Below are 17,762 nucleotides of genomic sequence, written 5' to 3'. Positions count from 1 at the left end.
ATCAAATGGGGGATAGAAATAGAACAGATTCAACAAGACCAAAACCATGGTGCTGTAATAGATTCAGCAGCCAGACATTATGGGGAAGCTATCAAAAAGGCAAACAGAATGCTTGGGTATGTAGACTGATGAAGGTGTGGAATGGGCTACCTACTCATGTTGTTGATGCTGAATCACTTGGATCCTTTAAACCCAAGCTGACAAAGTATTGAGATCATTCAGCTGCTAGGAACCGGATGAGCTTAGATGTGCCGAATGGCTGCCTCTTGTTTGTACATTTTCTTATGTTTCTTATATAAACCCCTTAAGTGTCTCCTACCCTCTATCCTAAGTCTGTCTCCTCTTTCCAGCTGTATCCTCTGGTCCTGGGTTCTGTGCTCCACTGAAAATATTGGTTAGGTTTAACTATGTCAACTCCTTTTAAGATTTTAAAGAAGCCCCCCCCCCATTCTTCTTTGTCCAGTGGCTCTGCACAAGCAACGTGTGTGTTTTGAGGATGGCAGCAAGCTTTGGCTCAGGTGTAGAGGACAGCATGGGGCAAAGTTGGCTGCTTTTACACAGCCACATGGTAAAATGTTTAATTGTTTAAATGTATAATTGTTTTATTAGTTAATTAGAAAAGTGTGGAATGCTGCCAGGTGGAAATTGAATGATTGAAGTCAATATCCCCTGCTGGCCACGCCCATAAAAGACACTAGTACATGTTTGTTGGGGGGAGAGCACATGGAGGATAGTTCAGGGAAGGAGGTTTGCTAAGCCTGGTGGGTGGGTGGAAGAATTTTGACCGCCCACCACTATGCCATTTCTTATGCTATACTATTCTGTTGATCTGTCATGGTCATCAAATTAATTATTTTTAAAAAATTGGGTACTTCAACTTATTTAACCGTGAATACCTCCACAGAATAAATGCATACTATGCAGACAACATACACCCTACGTGTTATCATTCCCTCGTGTACTTTATTGGGCTCCCGGCTATATTAAAGCCTTACGTCATCGCATGCACCCTCCAAGATGGCGGCGCCCAGGGCTATCCAAACCCACTGATCGCGGATACCAACTTCAAAACTAAAACGATATTTAAAAATAATTATCCAGCGAATTTAACCTTTTCATTTAACTAAACATTATTCTGAGCTTGAAATGAATAAACTCGCTTGTAACAGGTTGTTACATGTTAATTAGTCGTTGGTAAGCTGTCTGTGCATCCTGATAAATAGAAAACGACTATAAAGACTGGGTTTAAGATTATTTTTTTCTTTGCTACAAATCAAGGAAATTTTTAAATGATGGACGTGCTGTCAGTGTACACTCCGTACTGTGTATGTTATGCTGAAAAGAAAATCTGTCAGGACAACTCTGTTAAATGAGTGAAAATAACAAAAGCACAACGATAAACTAGGCGACTGCAAGAATGAAATGCAATTAGGATCAGCGATGAGCAGTTAATGTAATTTGTCACGTCTGTTTGAAATAAAAATTAAACGAAACAAGAATCCAGTTCAGTCAAGATATGAAGGTAAAAACAAGTGACATTTGTTTTATAATCAGCAGCTTTTTCTGAGTTTAAAGGAAACAGAATCGGCGCAAAATAAGTTTAAAGGCGTAATTTGACCAAAAATAAAACCTGAAAACTTCAAGCCCTAATTATAATGTACAATTACCATGTACCAGCACGGGAAAAAAGTAGCTGTATCATGGTAGGTTAGAGTCTAATCTTACCTGAGACAAGTAGCTGTGGTGATGAGTAACACCGTGGTAAGTCAACGCAATTTCTGAAGCGACGATGCTGTCTACTTCTTTTTTACAAAAGATTTCTGAGCCTGAAAAGACCATTTGTGATGGTAAGAATTATTTTACAGCCGTTATGTCACGACAAATTTCGCCCGTTCTATAATAAATATTTACAAACGTTATTAACACAACTACAAAACAACAGCACTGTCGGTTGTGTGTCAGTAAAAAGAGACACGAGTCAAAATGTACTGAAATTTGTTTCTGGTTTTTCAATGTTACAACAAATAACTGATACGACTAAATATGTAAAGCATAATATACATACAAACACGCATATATATATATATATATATATATATATATATATATATATATATATATATATATATATATATATATGGTTTAATTATATATCGTAATTAAACCATATTGTATGTATTTTTGTATTTACTGAAAGGTTATGTATTTAATCACATGCAGATCAATGTAATGTAAAGCATCCGGAAATGATAAACAAGAAAAGCATCAACATTACGATTAAATACCAATTGTTTTTAAAAAAAATGCAAAAATGTGTTTTAGTTTTTATTCTGTTGACTCAATCGCAAAACTGATTTGTCACTTTACCATACCCTCCAACATTCGAGAGATGGAAATAGGTGCGCTTGTGTGGTAATATTAAGAGAGCAAGCGGCTCACAGTGAAGGAGTGAGAGACCTGCTCTACGGGCGTTGTGAACTGACTTACTCTAAAAGTATCCTTTTTTAATTAAGAACTTATATCTCTTACCTAAGCGCACAAATACTACAGAAGGTATATACATGTCTGTGTCTGCATGATATACTGCATACACATTTGTATATTCTTATCAAAATACATATTGAATAGCGAGAAGGAATGTCAGATACCATTAGTTTTTTTTTTTTTTTTGGTTGGGGTGGGTATGAGAAGCGAATCGTAGCAGGACTGCAGCAGTTCTGAAAAGCGGTAGAGTTTACGGAATAGGTTACACATAAATTAACCTTAATCTGTAGAGTTGGCATGTGGTGTGAATTTCACTTAGAATAACCAATAGGTGGCCCATTTTTAATGTTGGTTCTTTGCATTCCTCTTTATTACCAATAGTGATTTGCCAGCTGCCATATACCCAGCTGCTTATCCCGCGATTTCCACGTGGGGCGCAAGCGAGTCCAAATTTGTCACTCCCGTGAGAATAGCGTGCAGGGGGTACTGTATATGTGCATCTGCAACATGCTTCAGTGAATAAATAAGTAGACTGTTGGTTAAAATTGTCTGCAGTTTTGTTTTTCACTGGCAGATGGCAGCAGTCCCTAAGAAATGTGCTTGACAGACATGCTCTTCTAGACAGAACAGCTGAGAGTGAAAAATGGACGCCTGTCTCTACAGAGAATGAGAGGAGGATATTATTTCTTTTTTTGGTGTTCCAGGGGGTTGTAAGGAAACCTTGTCAGGACTGGTACTGGGCAAAATGACAAATTTATTTATTGTACCTATACTTCACAGATAACAATGCATATAACAGCGATACACAGTACCTGAAACTGTGGAATATACAGTATATGATGTGATTGGAAATTTGCGATGCAAGTTTTCTGATGTATATGTGCTAGATAAAGACGTTTGATGAGGGTTTGAAGGGCGTCTGCTTTGAAATTATCACACAAAAAATAATTTCTAAAAAGTGATTTGACGGCACAATTATTATAATGTTGTTATAATGCTGCAATTGTAAAATAAAAGAAATGCTATTTATACTTATATAATGCTGCCATTGGAAAAATATATATATGTTACGTTGTGATCTATGTTGTTATAATGCTACAATTGTAAACACGTTGTTTTTATTTAAGTTGTATTGAAATAATATTTTTGTTTTTCATAATATTTTTTAACATGGAAATTGCCAAAATAAATGGGCAGCTGGTGGTTGAAATAACTGAACTTTTTTGTAGTATGTAAATGGTATGTATTGGTATACAGACATTTTTTTATCAGTTCTATGATTGATAATGCATTAAAAAAAAAGCCTAAAACATATTCTGAATCATTAAGCATTCCATGAATTGAAATTCTGTTGGTTAAAAAAACCTTAATGAATGGAGATTTTTCATCTGGGATAATTATGGATCTCAATGAGTGAGGAAGACAATGACCGGCTAATCTGCCTTAGTATAAATGAAATGTTTATTATTACAATCTTCCCTTATGGATAAGAGATACACGAAATGGGTTAAGATTAAGAAATCTAGAACTTCCAATGCTTGGCACCAGCAAGACTTTCAGCCTCACAAAACTCCCAAAAATATTTTTTTCTTAAAATCTCCATCAGGCTCAACGTGAATCTTCCCATTGGGTTCTTTCTTGCTGTTTTTTCTTTTGAAAGGGGATTGGCTGTGAGTAACAATGTTAACTCTCCAGATGTTGGACTATCAATACATTAAAATCCTTTCATTGTTTCATTGCATTGATATGGAAAATCTGGTATCTCTGTTTAACTGGTGGGACTATAGATAACATTGAACTGGGTGTATTCAGCCTATTTGATAGCCTATCTATTCATGTTGCAAATGTAAGCAAGCTGAATACAGAAAGCAAGTTAGACTTTAAATAGAAATCCTCTGCTGTTGAAAGCAAGTAATACAATGCTTATTGAGTCGAGTTTCCATATGTCTGATTAGTAGTACAGATTGTTGCAAGTGTTGCACTGTTCTGCTCTGAACACACCCAGGACGATGTTATGAAGTAGAGAAACATTTACAGGACAACTTTCAAAGCTTTTTGCTGCAGTGCAAAATTTGCTCCACCTTTTCTAACTGCAAATAATGTTTTAATTAAGAATCGGAGTCGGATTAATAGCAATCAATTACATAAAGGACAGGGTAATAAGAAATAACAGTACTGCCCCTTGGGGCCCCCAATCAGCTACCACCACCACTGTGTCTTGGTATGCTTACTTCCATTTCCACAACGCCTCTGAGTCTCTGCGAGCAGGAGAGATTACACTTTCACTTAGTGTTGCACTTCCTGGGTCATTTCACATGGACGGTGAAATTGTCCCCACCCCATCAATGGCTTCTTTCCTGTCATTAACCAATCAGCTGCTTCCTCTGTTGACTGACATGCTTTCAGCCAGTAGCCCAGAAGACACTGCTGAGGTGACCTCAGATGTGCAAGTGTAACAGAGACATGGAAAGTGAACATGTTCTTTAACCCAGTGGAGCTCCAAGTATGTTTAAAATGCACATGTTGCTGTAAGACGTGTTTCTGTCAATCGCCACATTGGAGATCTATGTAGTGAATGGAAGTGCAAAACGGGCACGATGTATGGATTCATTTTCTACACTTACAAGGTATTTCAACATAAATTGACTCTTGGTGGAACAAATTGGGTGTACAGAATGAATTCCTCCTCTCACCTTCATGTCATTCATGGTATTTTTTTCTGGTTTTCATCTAATCCTTGGAACTGGTGTTTAAAACGTTTAGCTCCACACGGTTTGTAACAATACCTATTAACCATTACAAGATGCTTCTACAGTGGTTATTTCTGCTGTGGTTAGTTCTACAATGGTTACTACAGTGGACAAAAAAAAAAATCAGAAACCAAATACCATGAATGATATGCGGGGGAAGAGAATTGTATTATATGATTATATGAACAATAAAGTGATGGAGCGGAGTTGTTTAAATACAGTACTCTTTAAACAAGGTTATTCTCAGTTCCAGTCGCTGAAGCAGCAGAGTCAAAGTACAAAAAAACAGAGACAGGCAAACATTCCTGTGGCATCCAAACAGAGGTGTGTTTTTTTTTTTTTCACTGAAAAAAACCCAGCAGTATCAAACATTTAGCAAAGTCATTGCATGACAGACCAATACATGTGCATGCTTTTCATTATTCATTATGTACAAACAGGTTCAAAGTCAAACAGAATTGGAAAGTTTGTGTAAAGAGGTGGTAGGCTGACACCTAGCACCTGTCTTTCTGTCAGCGGCTTTTGCAGTTTTCTGCTAGGGAGGAACAAACGAACACTTTCACTGATAATGGGGGCTAAGGAGAGAGGGGAGGTACCTGTTATTCAGTGGAACAAGAAGACACTAAGTGCTGTTTACACAACATCAAGTTCTGGGTGATTCCAAGCACATTTTATACTGTTCCAGAACCCCTGCAGTGTTTACAAAGAAAATGCATTACCTTTCTGTATCCCGTGTTGTCCGTATTGTAGCATTTTATTTGTAAACATCTTGCTTTTTTGAAGTTTGAAATCACACATAATTCATAAGTGGGGGGGGGGGGGGGGGGACGACGACGATTCATTCATTGCATATTGATGAATTGTGATACTTTCTTAACATGATAGATCATATCAAAATAAAGATATGTATCGTTTATCTAGTGATACTGATAAGGATAATATCCAGTCCATGCTTCCTCCTGCAAAAATGCTGCTTTTTGAAGACATTGAAAACTTTGAAAAGTTTCTTATTGAGTTTATTAAGTTTCCTTTAGTATATCTACACTCAGTGCTATTGAGGGTTTAATAGTTATAGACAGTTTATTAAGTTTCCTTTAGTATATCTACACTCAGTGCTATTGAGGGTTTAATAGTTATAGACAGTTTATTAAGTTTCCTTTAGTATATCTACACTCAGTGCTATTGAGGGTTTAATAGTTATGGACGGTTTTCTGCTCCCACAATCATTTCAGTCACTAACATTGTTGCAAAAGGGAGCATGATCTGGATAAACAGCAATGTTTAGGGGAACATTTCTCCCGGCGAACGAGTAAAAGTTGAAAAAAGTTATTCCCTAGTTTATTTACCTGTGATGTGTGAATAGAAGCATCACAACCAATGGGATTATGTTGAAGTGGGATACAGCACAGGAGAAGTAATGCATTGTAAACACTGCAGTTCTGTAGCACTTTACAATAGAAACGTTATGCGCAAGACTGTTTTGTTTGGGGGACCCTTTTTTAAAAACAAATTTAAACAGGGAACTGAAAACCGAGACAAGGCAAACAAAAAGTATTCTAAAGTAGTCTAAAACAACTTTCCATGCAGTAACGTTGACGATAAAACCCAAATTAAAATACTGCAAGGTCTGTCTCTCTCACCCAACAGTGAAACATTTTTGGGCTCCAGTTGAACTACGGGACTAGATCATACCTCAAGGAGAAATATTCGGTCAATATCACCAAAACGGGCATTTTTACTGTTTGTCACGCGGTGGAGTTACACAGCGGTTCTTACGCATACACCTACCCTAGAACCAATTTCTCCATTGATCTTTCATCAAGCACAAATGGACCACAGAATGCTGGTCAGCTAGAATGACCCTTGTTTTTGACTGTTGTTCAATGTATTGGTGTTCAGGATATCTATAATAGTTGTTGTGTCTGTCTCACCTACACCTGTGCAAACTAGTTGACCCACCCTGCTCAAATAACTAACTAACTGATTTTATATTGAGCTTGTATATCTGTGTTAAAGGCTAGAGGATACTTGGACTTATCCTTATAAGGTGTTTGTCATGAGTTTCCTGTTATTGAAAAGTGGTCTGTAGTTAAAACTGGGGTGTAATGTATCCTAAATTAGACTGTTTAACATTACAAAACTTTTAAATGTCTTTAAATATTGAATACTGATTTGCAAATCAAAATTTTAGTTAAGTTCAATTTAAAATACATAGAAAAACAGGAATCACACATTTACATGTAATGATATTTAAATTGTGGACAGATTAACCTGTATTAAAAGAAGCGTAATAAATGAAATGACAAACCTTCAACTAGAAGTCTTTTTCAGGGTCTTCAATGCTTTGTTAACACTTCTAAAGTTGAAGCGATTGTAATTGAATTGATGAAGTTTCTTTTAGGATTTTTAAATTAGGCACTGTTGAGTGTTTAATGTTATGGATGCTTGATTTAAGGGTCCCATCCCATCAGTTGTTGGGGGGGGTGTTCTACTCTAGTTCCACCTGTAGGACCATATTAGGGTCTCAATCAGAATTTAGGTCTATTAAGGGTTTAATCTCAGTGTATTACCCTGAAGAAACTGCAGCAGATCCATCAGCAGACCACAGCAACAACAGCACAATGGATTTGGTCCTGTTGTCTTAATACAGGAGCAACCTTACGAATTAACGACCAGCCTTTCTATTAAGGGATACATTTTTTTCTCATCTGGAGAAAATGGGGTTCCCCTAGACAGCAGTGCAGATGACCCTTCCTGACAGAAACACCAAAAACTATGAGAGCTGTTGTTTGACAGGTACCACCCCCTTCCAGTTCATACCCCCCTCAGTCACTGAGCACAGACCCTGCAGTTCATACACTCCTCAGTCACTGAGCACAGACCCTGCAGTTCATACCCCCCTCAGTCATTGAGCACAGACCCTGCAGTTCATACCCCCCTCAGTCACTGAGCACAGACCCTGCAGTTCATACCCCCCTCAGTCATTGAGCACAGACCCTGCAGTTCATACCCCTCCCCTCAGTCACTGAGCACAGACCCTGCAGATCATACCCTCCTCAGTCACTGAGCAGACCCTGCAGATCATACCCCCTCAGTCACTGAGCACAGACCCTGCAGTTCATACCCCCCTCAGTCACTGAGCACAGACCCTGCAGTTCATACCCCTCCCCTCAGTCACTGAGCACAGACCCTGCAGTTCATACCCCTCCCCTCAGTCACTGAGCACAGACCCTGCAGATCATACCCCCCTCAGTCACTGAGCACAGACCCTGCAGTTCATACCCCCCTCAGTCACTGAGCACAGACCCTGCAGTTCATACCCCCCTTCCTCCCCTCAGTCACTGAGCACAGACCCTGCAGTTCATATCCCCCTTCCTCCCCTCAGTCACTGAGCACAGACCCTGCAGTTCATACCCCCTTCAGTCACTGAGCACAGACCCTGCAGTTCATACCCCCCTCAGTCACTGAGCACAGACCCTGCAGTTCATACCCCCTTCAGTCACTGAGCACAGACCCTGCAGTTCATACCCCCCTTCCTCCCCTCAGTCACTGAGCACAGACCCTGCAGTTCATACCCCCTTCAGTCACTGAGCACAGACCCTGCAGTTCATACCCCCCTTAGTCACTAAGCACAGACCCTGCAGTTCATACCCCCTTCAGTCACTGAGCACAGACCCTGCAGTTCATACCCCTCCCCTCAGTCACTGAGCACAGACCCTGCAGATCATACCCCCCTCCCTCCCCTCAGTCACTGAGCACAGACCCTGCAGTTCATACCCCCCTCAGTCACTGAGCACAGACCCTGCAGTTCATACACCCCTCAGTCAGAGCACAGACCCTGCAGTTCATACCCCCCTCAGTCAGAGCACAGACCCTGCAGTTCATACCCCCCTCAGTCACTGAGCACAGACCCTGCAGTTAATACCCCCCTCAGTCACTGAGCACAGACCCTGCAGTTCATACCCCCCTCAGTCACTGAGCACAGACCCTGCAGTTCATACCCCCCTCAGTCACTGAGCACAGACCCTGCAGTTCATACCCCCCTCCCTCCCCTCAGTCACTGAGCACAGACCCTTGCAGTTCACCCCCCCCCCCCCCATACGGCTCCCCCCTCTCACTCCCCCCTCCCCCTCAGTCACTGAGCACAGACCCTGGCAGTTCATTTGTCAATGTGTGCCAGCGCTCGATTTTCTTGTCCTTGTTTTTGAGGCAGTCAAACCAGTGTTTCAATCGCTCTCCCTTTGCATTGATCCCCAGCGTCACACCACCTGGGAAAGACAGTTTAAGAACCTGTTAACACAGAGACACTGACAGACTGTCTGACAGCAAAACACATGGAGATTAGAGTTGGCCAGCACTCACAGTATATACAGTACAGTACTTAAACTAGTTATGGAAACAACAAATGATTTGCAGGATTTTATTGCCCTTTTTTTACCTTAATATGTTTTAAAATAAGAACATATCTTCATATCCTTATAAAAGTTTCTTAAGTGTATAAAGCACAGTAAAAACATGCTAAAGTATAGGTAAGCATTGGAAAGGTCTGGTAAAGTATATTAAAAAAAAAAAAAAAAAAACGGTGTGTAGTGTTGTCCTTGGCAGTCCTTAGCCAGAAACCTATTCTTGAGGGTAAAATTAAGAGAAATGTCACACGCAGTCATTCTTCATTGGTAGTAAGTGGATCATATTTGAGGTGCCGTTGCACTTGTGGGACAGACTGCTCATTAGGTAATGAGTTTTCCATTTAAATATGAGGGGTAATGCTCAGGGGTGTTTGGAAAAGCAGCTCACCTGCTTCTATTGAGCGTGAATGCAAACTGTGTAAAGCAGGGGTGCCCAATCCTGGTCCTGGAGGGCCGATGCCCTCCTGGTTTTTATTCAAACTGTACACTAAATTGATTAATTGGACCAATTAAGCTTCTAATAAGGGCTTGATTGGTCCAATTAAGTAATTTAGGGCACAGTTGCAACAAAAACCAGGAGGGCCATCTGCCCTCCAGGACCAGGATTGGGCACCCCTGGTGTAAAGCTATTGAAGTTAACCAGTATAGGCACTCCAGTGTGTTAAACAGACAGCCACATATTACACAAAAACTATTTTCTACCAGATGTAAAGTCATGGATTTTTTTGGTGTAAAGCTGTTTTTTCACTTGCTTGAGTCGGCCAAATTTAGGATGTAAATCAGTAAATAACGACCCAAAGCTTTTGTAAAACCTGGACATGTTTCTGTACAAATCGCCATGGTGAAATTCTAGATCACGATGGAATTCTAGAGCAGTGGTCCCCAACCCTGGTCCTGGGGACCCCCTGTGTCTGCTGGTTTCCATTCCAACTGAGCTCTCAATTACTTAACTAGACTCTTAATTGAACTGATCATTTGCTCAATTATACCCTTTTAATTGTTTTCAGCTTTTAAACAGTTTCAGAGTTCAAGTTACTAACTTGAAATGAAAACCAGCAGACACAAGCAGTTTGCAGGACCAGGGTTGGGAACCACTGTTCTAGAGCATGGTGAAAATGCATTTTAAACAGCAGAGTTACAAAGTACCTGTAGCAGTCTGTGTTTAATTAGCTGTAAGCGTTCTTGGCGACAGTTTATATAGTGAGGAGGTTACCAAATGAAACAATAATGGCTAAATAGGAATAATGTAAGGAAGATAGACTGAAGGAACTGAACCTGTTTAGCCTTTTCACACAGAGAGTGGTGAGGGAATGGAATGGGCTTCCTAGTCATGCTGTTGAAGGAGACACTTCTTCACATAGAGAGAGAGTGCTGAGGGCATGGAATGGGCTATCTAGTCATGCTGTTGAAGGAGACACTTCTTCACATAGAGAGAGAGTGCTGAGGGCATGGAATGGGCTACCTAGTCATGCTGTTGAAGGAGACACTTCTTCACATAGGGAGAGAGTGCTGAGGGCATGGAATGGGCTACCTAGTCATGCTGTTGAAGGAGACACTTCTTCACATAGGGAGAGAGTGGTGAGGGGATGGAATGGGCTACCTAGTTATGCTGTTGAAGAAGACACTTCTTCACATAGAGAGAGAGTGGTGAGGGCATGGAATGGGCTACCTAGTCATGCTGTTGAGGCAGAATCACTTGGATCCTTTAAGAACTTGAAAAGTTTTGAGATCAACCAACTGCTGGGAACCAGGCAAGCTTAGATGTGCTGAATGACCTCCTTTGATTCGTAAAGTTTCTTATGTTTTTATGTATGGGGCAGTTTGACTTCGTCCCTGGAATATCTTGTATGGAGATTGTACAAATCAAACTAGTAAATATGGAGCGACACTCACCTATAAAGTCGTTGGACTTTCCGATGTCGTAATCCCACACCGTGACCTCCAGAGTCTTCTTGGTCAGATCGCAGTGCTTGATTTCATAGAAGAACTCCTGGAGAGAGACAACAGGACAGGAGTGAGAGAACCGTCATTGTTTACTACACTTTCAAGGTTTGCTCAGTTAAACACTATTCAGCACAACTGAGGTCACATTGAGTCTTTCTCTCACACTCACTATCTTCATCTAGCTAAGCAAAATGACAATACATTTTTAAATAAAATGTAACCAACATTTCATGTCAGTTTTGGAGAATTAGTACTGTGTTACTTAGTATTCATATTTTATTGGAAAATATAATTTAAAGGAGTGCTAACCTATGTATTGCCTTTTATTAGCATCATTAACATTATGTATTGCTGCCCCCTTTATTGTGGAGAGTCTTTTGTTTCTTTTGATATTGAAATATTTGAAATACAACAAAATGGAAACACTGCTGAATTCTGGCTCCTTTGCTGTTGATCAGATGGTCTGATTGCAGCTGTTAGAACTATAAAATGGTCCAGTGGTTAAAGAAAAGGGCTTGTAACCAGGAGGCCCCGGTTCAAATCCCACCTCAGCCACTGACTCATTGTGTGACCCTGAAGGCCTCTGCTAAATAAACAAATAATAATAATAATATAAAATCTAAAATCACCTGGTCTGATTGCAGCTGTTATAGCTATAAAATCTAAAATCACCTGGTCTGATTGCAGCTGTTAGAACTATAAAATCTAAAATCACCTGGTCTGATTGCAGCTGTTAGAACTATGAAATCTAAAATCACAGGGTCTGATTGCAGCTGTTAGAACAATGAAATCTAAAATCACCTGGTCTGATTGCAGCTGTTAGAACTATAAAATCTAAAATCATTCAGTACCAGGAAGCAGCAGCACCTGTACATCACTGTCTGCATGTTCAAAATGGAAGCAAATGAACAAACGATCTTCGACAGGGGAAATGGAGGCTCGGGGTAATATAGCTAGAGCTTATACAAGGTAAGAGAGAAAGACAGAATGGAACCCCAAAGAATGATCATAGAAAAGAAAGAAGCTGAAAAATCAAGAAATTCAAAATCATGAAAGAATAACAGCAAACAGAATAAAAGGCTCACACAATAACACTTTCGGTTTGCAATGCATGAAACTGCTTTAAGTTTATTTAGTTTACTCCAGGGGGGAAATTCTCAACAACAAAGTGCAGGTGCTCATATGCACAGCCAGGTGGAGCCGACCTGTGCGTTAGTTTATTACACTGTGCACTAACTGCTGTAGAGGGAGTTTTGTAAAAATTGTAAATAAAAAACTGTGCTATGCAAAAATGATACAAATAGGTCTAAGTCAAACAATGCACAATAGGGGCTGAAATACCCCTCTAATATTTAATGTATCAGGCACTATTCTTTAAAACATTATGTACTTGACTTGGCCATTTTAATCTACATAGTATTCTCTGAAATCATGCCCATACTTTCCAGACCCTGGGTACTCACCTACAACAGGACCTGGCAGTGCTACATTGATAGCCTGCCCAATTCCCAGCTAAATCTAACTAAAGTGTAACGATTTCCAATGCTGTTATATCATAAAATGATATGCAAAACTGTAATATGTAGGAATAATAAGGCTACGACTTTACTTTGTCCCACTGAATTAACTATAAAACAGTGGCTACAGTTATACACGTTTTCTTCAGGCATGTTTATAAAGAAAATCTCTGCCATTGTAGTTTCTGCACGATACACATTTTCATAAAGTAATAGAATTACTGTGGTTTCTGTACACAGAAAGAGTACTTGGAAATGCAAACACAAGTCAAAAAGGTCAAGAGAGAGCTAGAAATGAACATTGCAGGGTTAAAACCAATTCCAAAAAGTTTATTTCCAATATTATTTTAACAGCAAAAGAACATTCAAGGAGGAAGTAAAATGTATCAGAGGTACAAATGGCAAAATAATAGATGAAGAGAAAAAAATAGCAAATACATTAAATGATTACTTTTCACAAGTTTTTACAAAGGAGGATATGGACAACATGCCCCACATATCAACTTGTTCCTATCCAGTTTTAAATAACTTTAGCATAACAGGGCAGAAATGTTAAAGGGACTAGGAGCTAAAAGTTTAATTCTCAAACTGAACGTAGTAGGGATTCAAGGAAATGCATGCATGTGGATTAGGGAGTGGTTAACATGAAGAAAGCAGAAAGTACTGATTAGAGGAGAAACCTCAAAATGGAGCGAGGTAACCAGTGAAGTACCACAGGGATCAGTATTAGGTCCTCTGCTATTCCTAATCTACATTAATGACTTAGATTCTGGTATAGTAAGCAAACTTGTTAAATTTGCAGACGACACAAAAATAGGAGGAGTGGCAAACACTGTTGCAGCAGCAAAGGTCATTCAAAATGATCTAGACAGCATTCAGAACTGGGCAGACACATGGCAAATGACATTTAATAGAGAAAAGTGTAAGTTACTGCATGCAGGCAATACAAATGTGCATTATAAATACCATATGGGAGATACTGAAAATGAAGAAGGAATCTATGAAAAAGATCTAGGAGTTTATGTTGACTCAGAAATGTCTTAATCTAGACAATGTGGGGAAGTTATAAAAAAAAAAGCAAACAAAATGCTTGGATATATAGTGAAAAGTGTTTAATTCAAATCAAGGGAAGTAATGTTAAAACTTTACAATGCATTAGTAAGACCTCATCTAGAAGTTTGTGTTCACTTCTGGTCACCTCACTACAAAAAGGATATTGCTGCTCTAGAAAGAGTGCAAAGAAGAGTGACCAGAATTAGGCATGTCGTACGCAGGCAGACTAAAATAATTGAATCTATTCAGTCTTGAACAAAGAAGACTACACGGTGATCTGATTCAAGCATTCAAAATTCTAAAAGGCATCGACAATGTCGACCCAGGGGACTTTTTCGACCTGAAAAAAAAAACAAGGACCAGGGGTCACAAATCAAGATTAGATAAAGGGGCATTCAGAACACATGATAGGAGTTGGTTCCAGAATTGTTGGAGTCTGGAACCAACTCCCCAGTAATGTTATTGAAGCTGACACCCTGGGATCCTTCAAGAACAACCAACAACCAAACAAGCAAGATGGGCCGAATGGCCTCCTCTCGTTTGTAAACTTTCTTATGTTCTTATGTTCTTCTTATTTTATTATATTCACAAATGTAAATTTACTAATCAAAACCTTTTTGTGATGTTTGTGAGAAATGGAGCAGTACATTAAAGTAATTAAAACATCTTATAATAAATAAGCTTTGAAAACTTCATTTATGTAAACTGTTTCATATTTTTGTAATTGTTTAGAGCCCTTGTAATTTGTATACTTTTGTACTTCTCAGTACTAATCGTTGTATCTGTTACTTTATTCTTTTGTACTTTATTTCAGCATAATAAAAAAATCAAAAAGAAAGCTCCGCCAGTCAACCTGCAGTTACTATACTGGCAGTAATGCTGTCCAATAGCAGCTAACAGAAACAGAAGCAGTATGAGATAAGCAGATAAATAAGCCCCAGTGTCCAGGACTGGCATTAAAATAAGCCCCGGTACCCAGGACTGGCATTACAATAAGCCCCGGTGCCCAGGACTGGCATTAAAATAAGCCCCGGTACCCAGGACTGGCATTAAAATAAGCCCCGGTACCCAGGACTGGCATTAAAATAAGCCCCAGTGTCCAGGACTGGCATTAAAATAAGCCCCGGTACCCAGGACTGGCATTAAAATAAGCCCCGGTACCCAGGACTGGCATTAAAATAAGCCCCGGTACCCAGGACTGGCATTAAAATAAGCCCCGGTACCCAGGACTGGCATTAAAATAAGCCCCGGTGCCCAGGACTGGCATTAAAATAAGCCCCGGTGCCCAGGACTGGCATTAAAATAAGTCCTGGAGTACCGGTGAGTACCGGCAGAATTTCACCCCTGGTTTACTCTCATTTTTAAAAGGTTGTTTTACCTATGAGAATGATTATAAACACCAAAACGTAGAAAGAAAGAAGGAAGACAGGCCTGCACCTCGTTAAACTCTGGGTTCAGTGTCTTCTTTTTGACAGCTGTCTTGTGCTTTGATTTCTTGTCCACATCAGGCTTCAGGTACCTGCAGTAAAGCCGCAGTTCAAGCAGTTAGTTTATATAGAATACCCCAATTCACAGCAGCGCCACATTCAAAATACAGACAACACTGCACTCGGATTCTGAAATGTCAAATGGAATCGGAAGAGATGAATTATTTTGGCATAGACCTTATAAAAGTGTTCCACAGTAAAAGCATATCAAAGTGTACTAAAGCACTGTAAAGCCCACTGAGGTATGGCTCAACATGGGCAACCATGGTAAACTGTGGTAAATACATTGTGTAACCATGGGAAAACTGCAACATTAAAACATTTGATTTAAATTATGTTTATGGACAGCTCTAAACATTACATCAATATTTTAATTAGGAGAGATAGGCAGTCAAAAAGTGGAAAAAATGTTATTGTTGAAAAGGCAAAACATAACATAAACATAACAGTAATAACCTCTGTTGATATGTACAGAGCATCATCTTTATAAGATGAGCTACAATGCATTGCATTTCTCTTGGATGATTTTACAGAAGTCACCTTGTCTGTCTTGTCTTTTAATCATTCTAAATACCATCACTAGATGGCACCACAGCACTGAAAAAGCAACAGGCTTAAAGGTAGTTTAACAGTGAGGATTATGGAATATGTGACGATATTAAGAGCTGTTCAAGGCTCTGATATCTTGCATACATTTTATTTATGTAAACTGACTGACCTACAGACTTTCAGTATTCTGTAATATATAAAATCTCCCTGTTGCTCCCTCCAGTCCAGGGCAGTCTTGAGGCATGGAGACTGAACTGCTCCCTGACCCACTAAGAGAAAGGGGTCTCCCTCCAGTCTAGGGCAGGCTTGAGGCATGGAGATTGAACTGATAAGATGTAAATCACTGTAGGAGTACAGGAGGCAGGAGACAGAGTGAAGCATGGGGCTTCATTATATCAGTGTAGGAGTACAGGAGGCAGGAGACAGAGTGAAGCATGGGGCTTCATTATATCAGTGTAGGAGTGCAGGAGGCAGGAGACAGAGTGAAGCATGGGGCCTCATTATGTCAGTGCAGGAGTTCATGAGGCAGGAGACAGAGTGAAGCATGGGGCCTCATTATATCAGTGTAGGAGTGCAGGAGGCAGGAGACAGAGTGAAGCATGGGGCCTGTCAGAGGGACTCACGTTTTGACGTAGGGGTCTGAGAAGCCGTTGGCATCCATAGCGGCCAGGTGGGCACAGCGGACAATGCCAATGAGAAGCCCTGCCTTCTGAGAGCTGTACTTGAGAGAGATCATGATGCGCCCTCGCTCCTCCAGAGACTTGTCTTCTGTCTTGTCAATCTAGAAGGGAGAAAACAAACATTACATCCCCTGCAGGGGTGAAGAGGTAAGCACCTGGGCTTAAAAAGCTTGCTAGCACTCCTTAACTGTAGGGCACAGTGCGTGGAAAGGAATACTCTGATGAACACGAGACAGGCAGGCGTGATGTGATGTGACTGCGCTGGCTATGGGAATGGAGAGCAGGTTGATTGAATCCCTGCTTAGATGCAGTTAAAAGCTCAAGCGTTACAAACACCCCACTCTGATTGAAGTCTTTTGTCAGACAAGGATCTGCTAGGATGTAAAGTAAATGAGTTTTCTGAAATGCAAATGATAATGCCGCAGCACATCAGCTTGTATATTTTCTTTGCAGATTAAAAAGTGGTTGACTGCAAGCAATAATTAGTAACAAAACCCATTTATCATTACATTTAGTGACACGTTTTCCAAGATACAATTTGTGCTGGTGGAGGGTCAAAAAAGGGGTTATAGTCAGATATTCCAATGGGTTTTGCCATCAGTGGAGGTTTAACAGGCAGTGTTGTCATTTTAATATACAATATAAGAACATTTACGAACCAGAGGAGGCCATTCGGCTCGTCTAAACTCGTCTAGTTCTTCGCAGCTGATTGATCTCAGAACGTTGTCAAGTTGGGTCTGAAAGGATCCCAGTGATTCTGCCTCAACAACAGGACTAGGTAGCCCATTCCATACCTTCACCACTCTGAGTGAAGAAGTGTCTCTTCTCTGTCCTAAGTCTATCTTCCATAGTGTCATCTTGTCTGGTTTTTCTACTGTGCTTAAAGTATTGG

At 40.0% G+C, this 17,762-nt stretch overlaps 1 protein-coding gene and 1 long non-coding RNA gene across 3 annotated transcripts in view; both read right to left on the bottom strand.

Moving 5' to 3' along the window:
• Positions 1 to 3,926: 3,926 nt before the first annotated feature.
• Positions 3,927 to 9,275, bottom strand: LOC117429201 (uncharacterized). Its single transcript, XR_009308408.1, has 2 exons — positions 8,322 to 9,275; positions 3,927 to 8,286 (listed from the first exon to the last, which is right to left on the bottom strand). It is a non-coding gene; the product is annotated as an uncharacterized LOC117429201 (long non-coding RNA).
• An 84-nt stretch (positions 9,276 to 9,359) lies between these two features.
• Positions 9,360 to 17,762, bottom strand: part of LOC117429146 (double C2-like domain-containing protein beta) — a 105,679-nt gene continuing 97,276 nt past the window's right edge. For both annotated transcript variants that reach the window (XM_058998352.1, XM_034048370.3), the window contains 4 exons: positions 16,814 to 16,971; positions 15,592 to 15,673; positions 11,534 to 11,630; positions 9,360 to 9,502 (listed from right to left, as the gene is read on the bottom strand). In XM_058998352.1, coding sequence (XP_058854335.1) covers positions 9,366 to 9,502; positions 11,534 to 11,630; positions 15,592 to 15,673; positions 16,814 to 16,971 — 474 coding nt within the window. In that variant the 3' untranslated portion in view covers positions 9,360 to 9,365. The remainder of the gene's footprint in view (positions 9,503 to 11,533; positions 11,631 to 15,591; positions 15,674 to 16,813; positions 16,972 to 17,762) is intronic.

Source organism: Acipenser ruthenus, chromosome 24 (assembly GCF_902713425.1).
Source record: "Acipenser ruthenus chromosome 24, fAciRut3.2 maternal haplotype, whole genome shotgun sequence".
Classification (NCBI taxonomy): domain Eukaryota; kingdom Metazoa; phylum Chordata; class Actinopteri; order Acipenseriformes; family Acipenseridae; genus Acipenser; species Acipenser ruthenus.
This window is presented reverse-complemented; position numbering and strand designations above follow the sequence as displayed.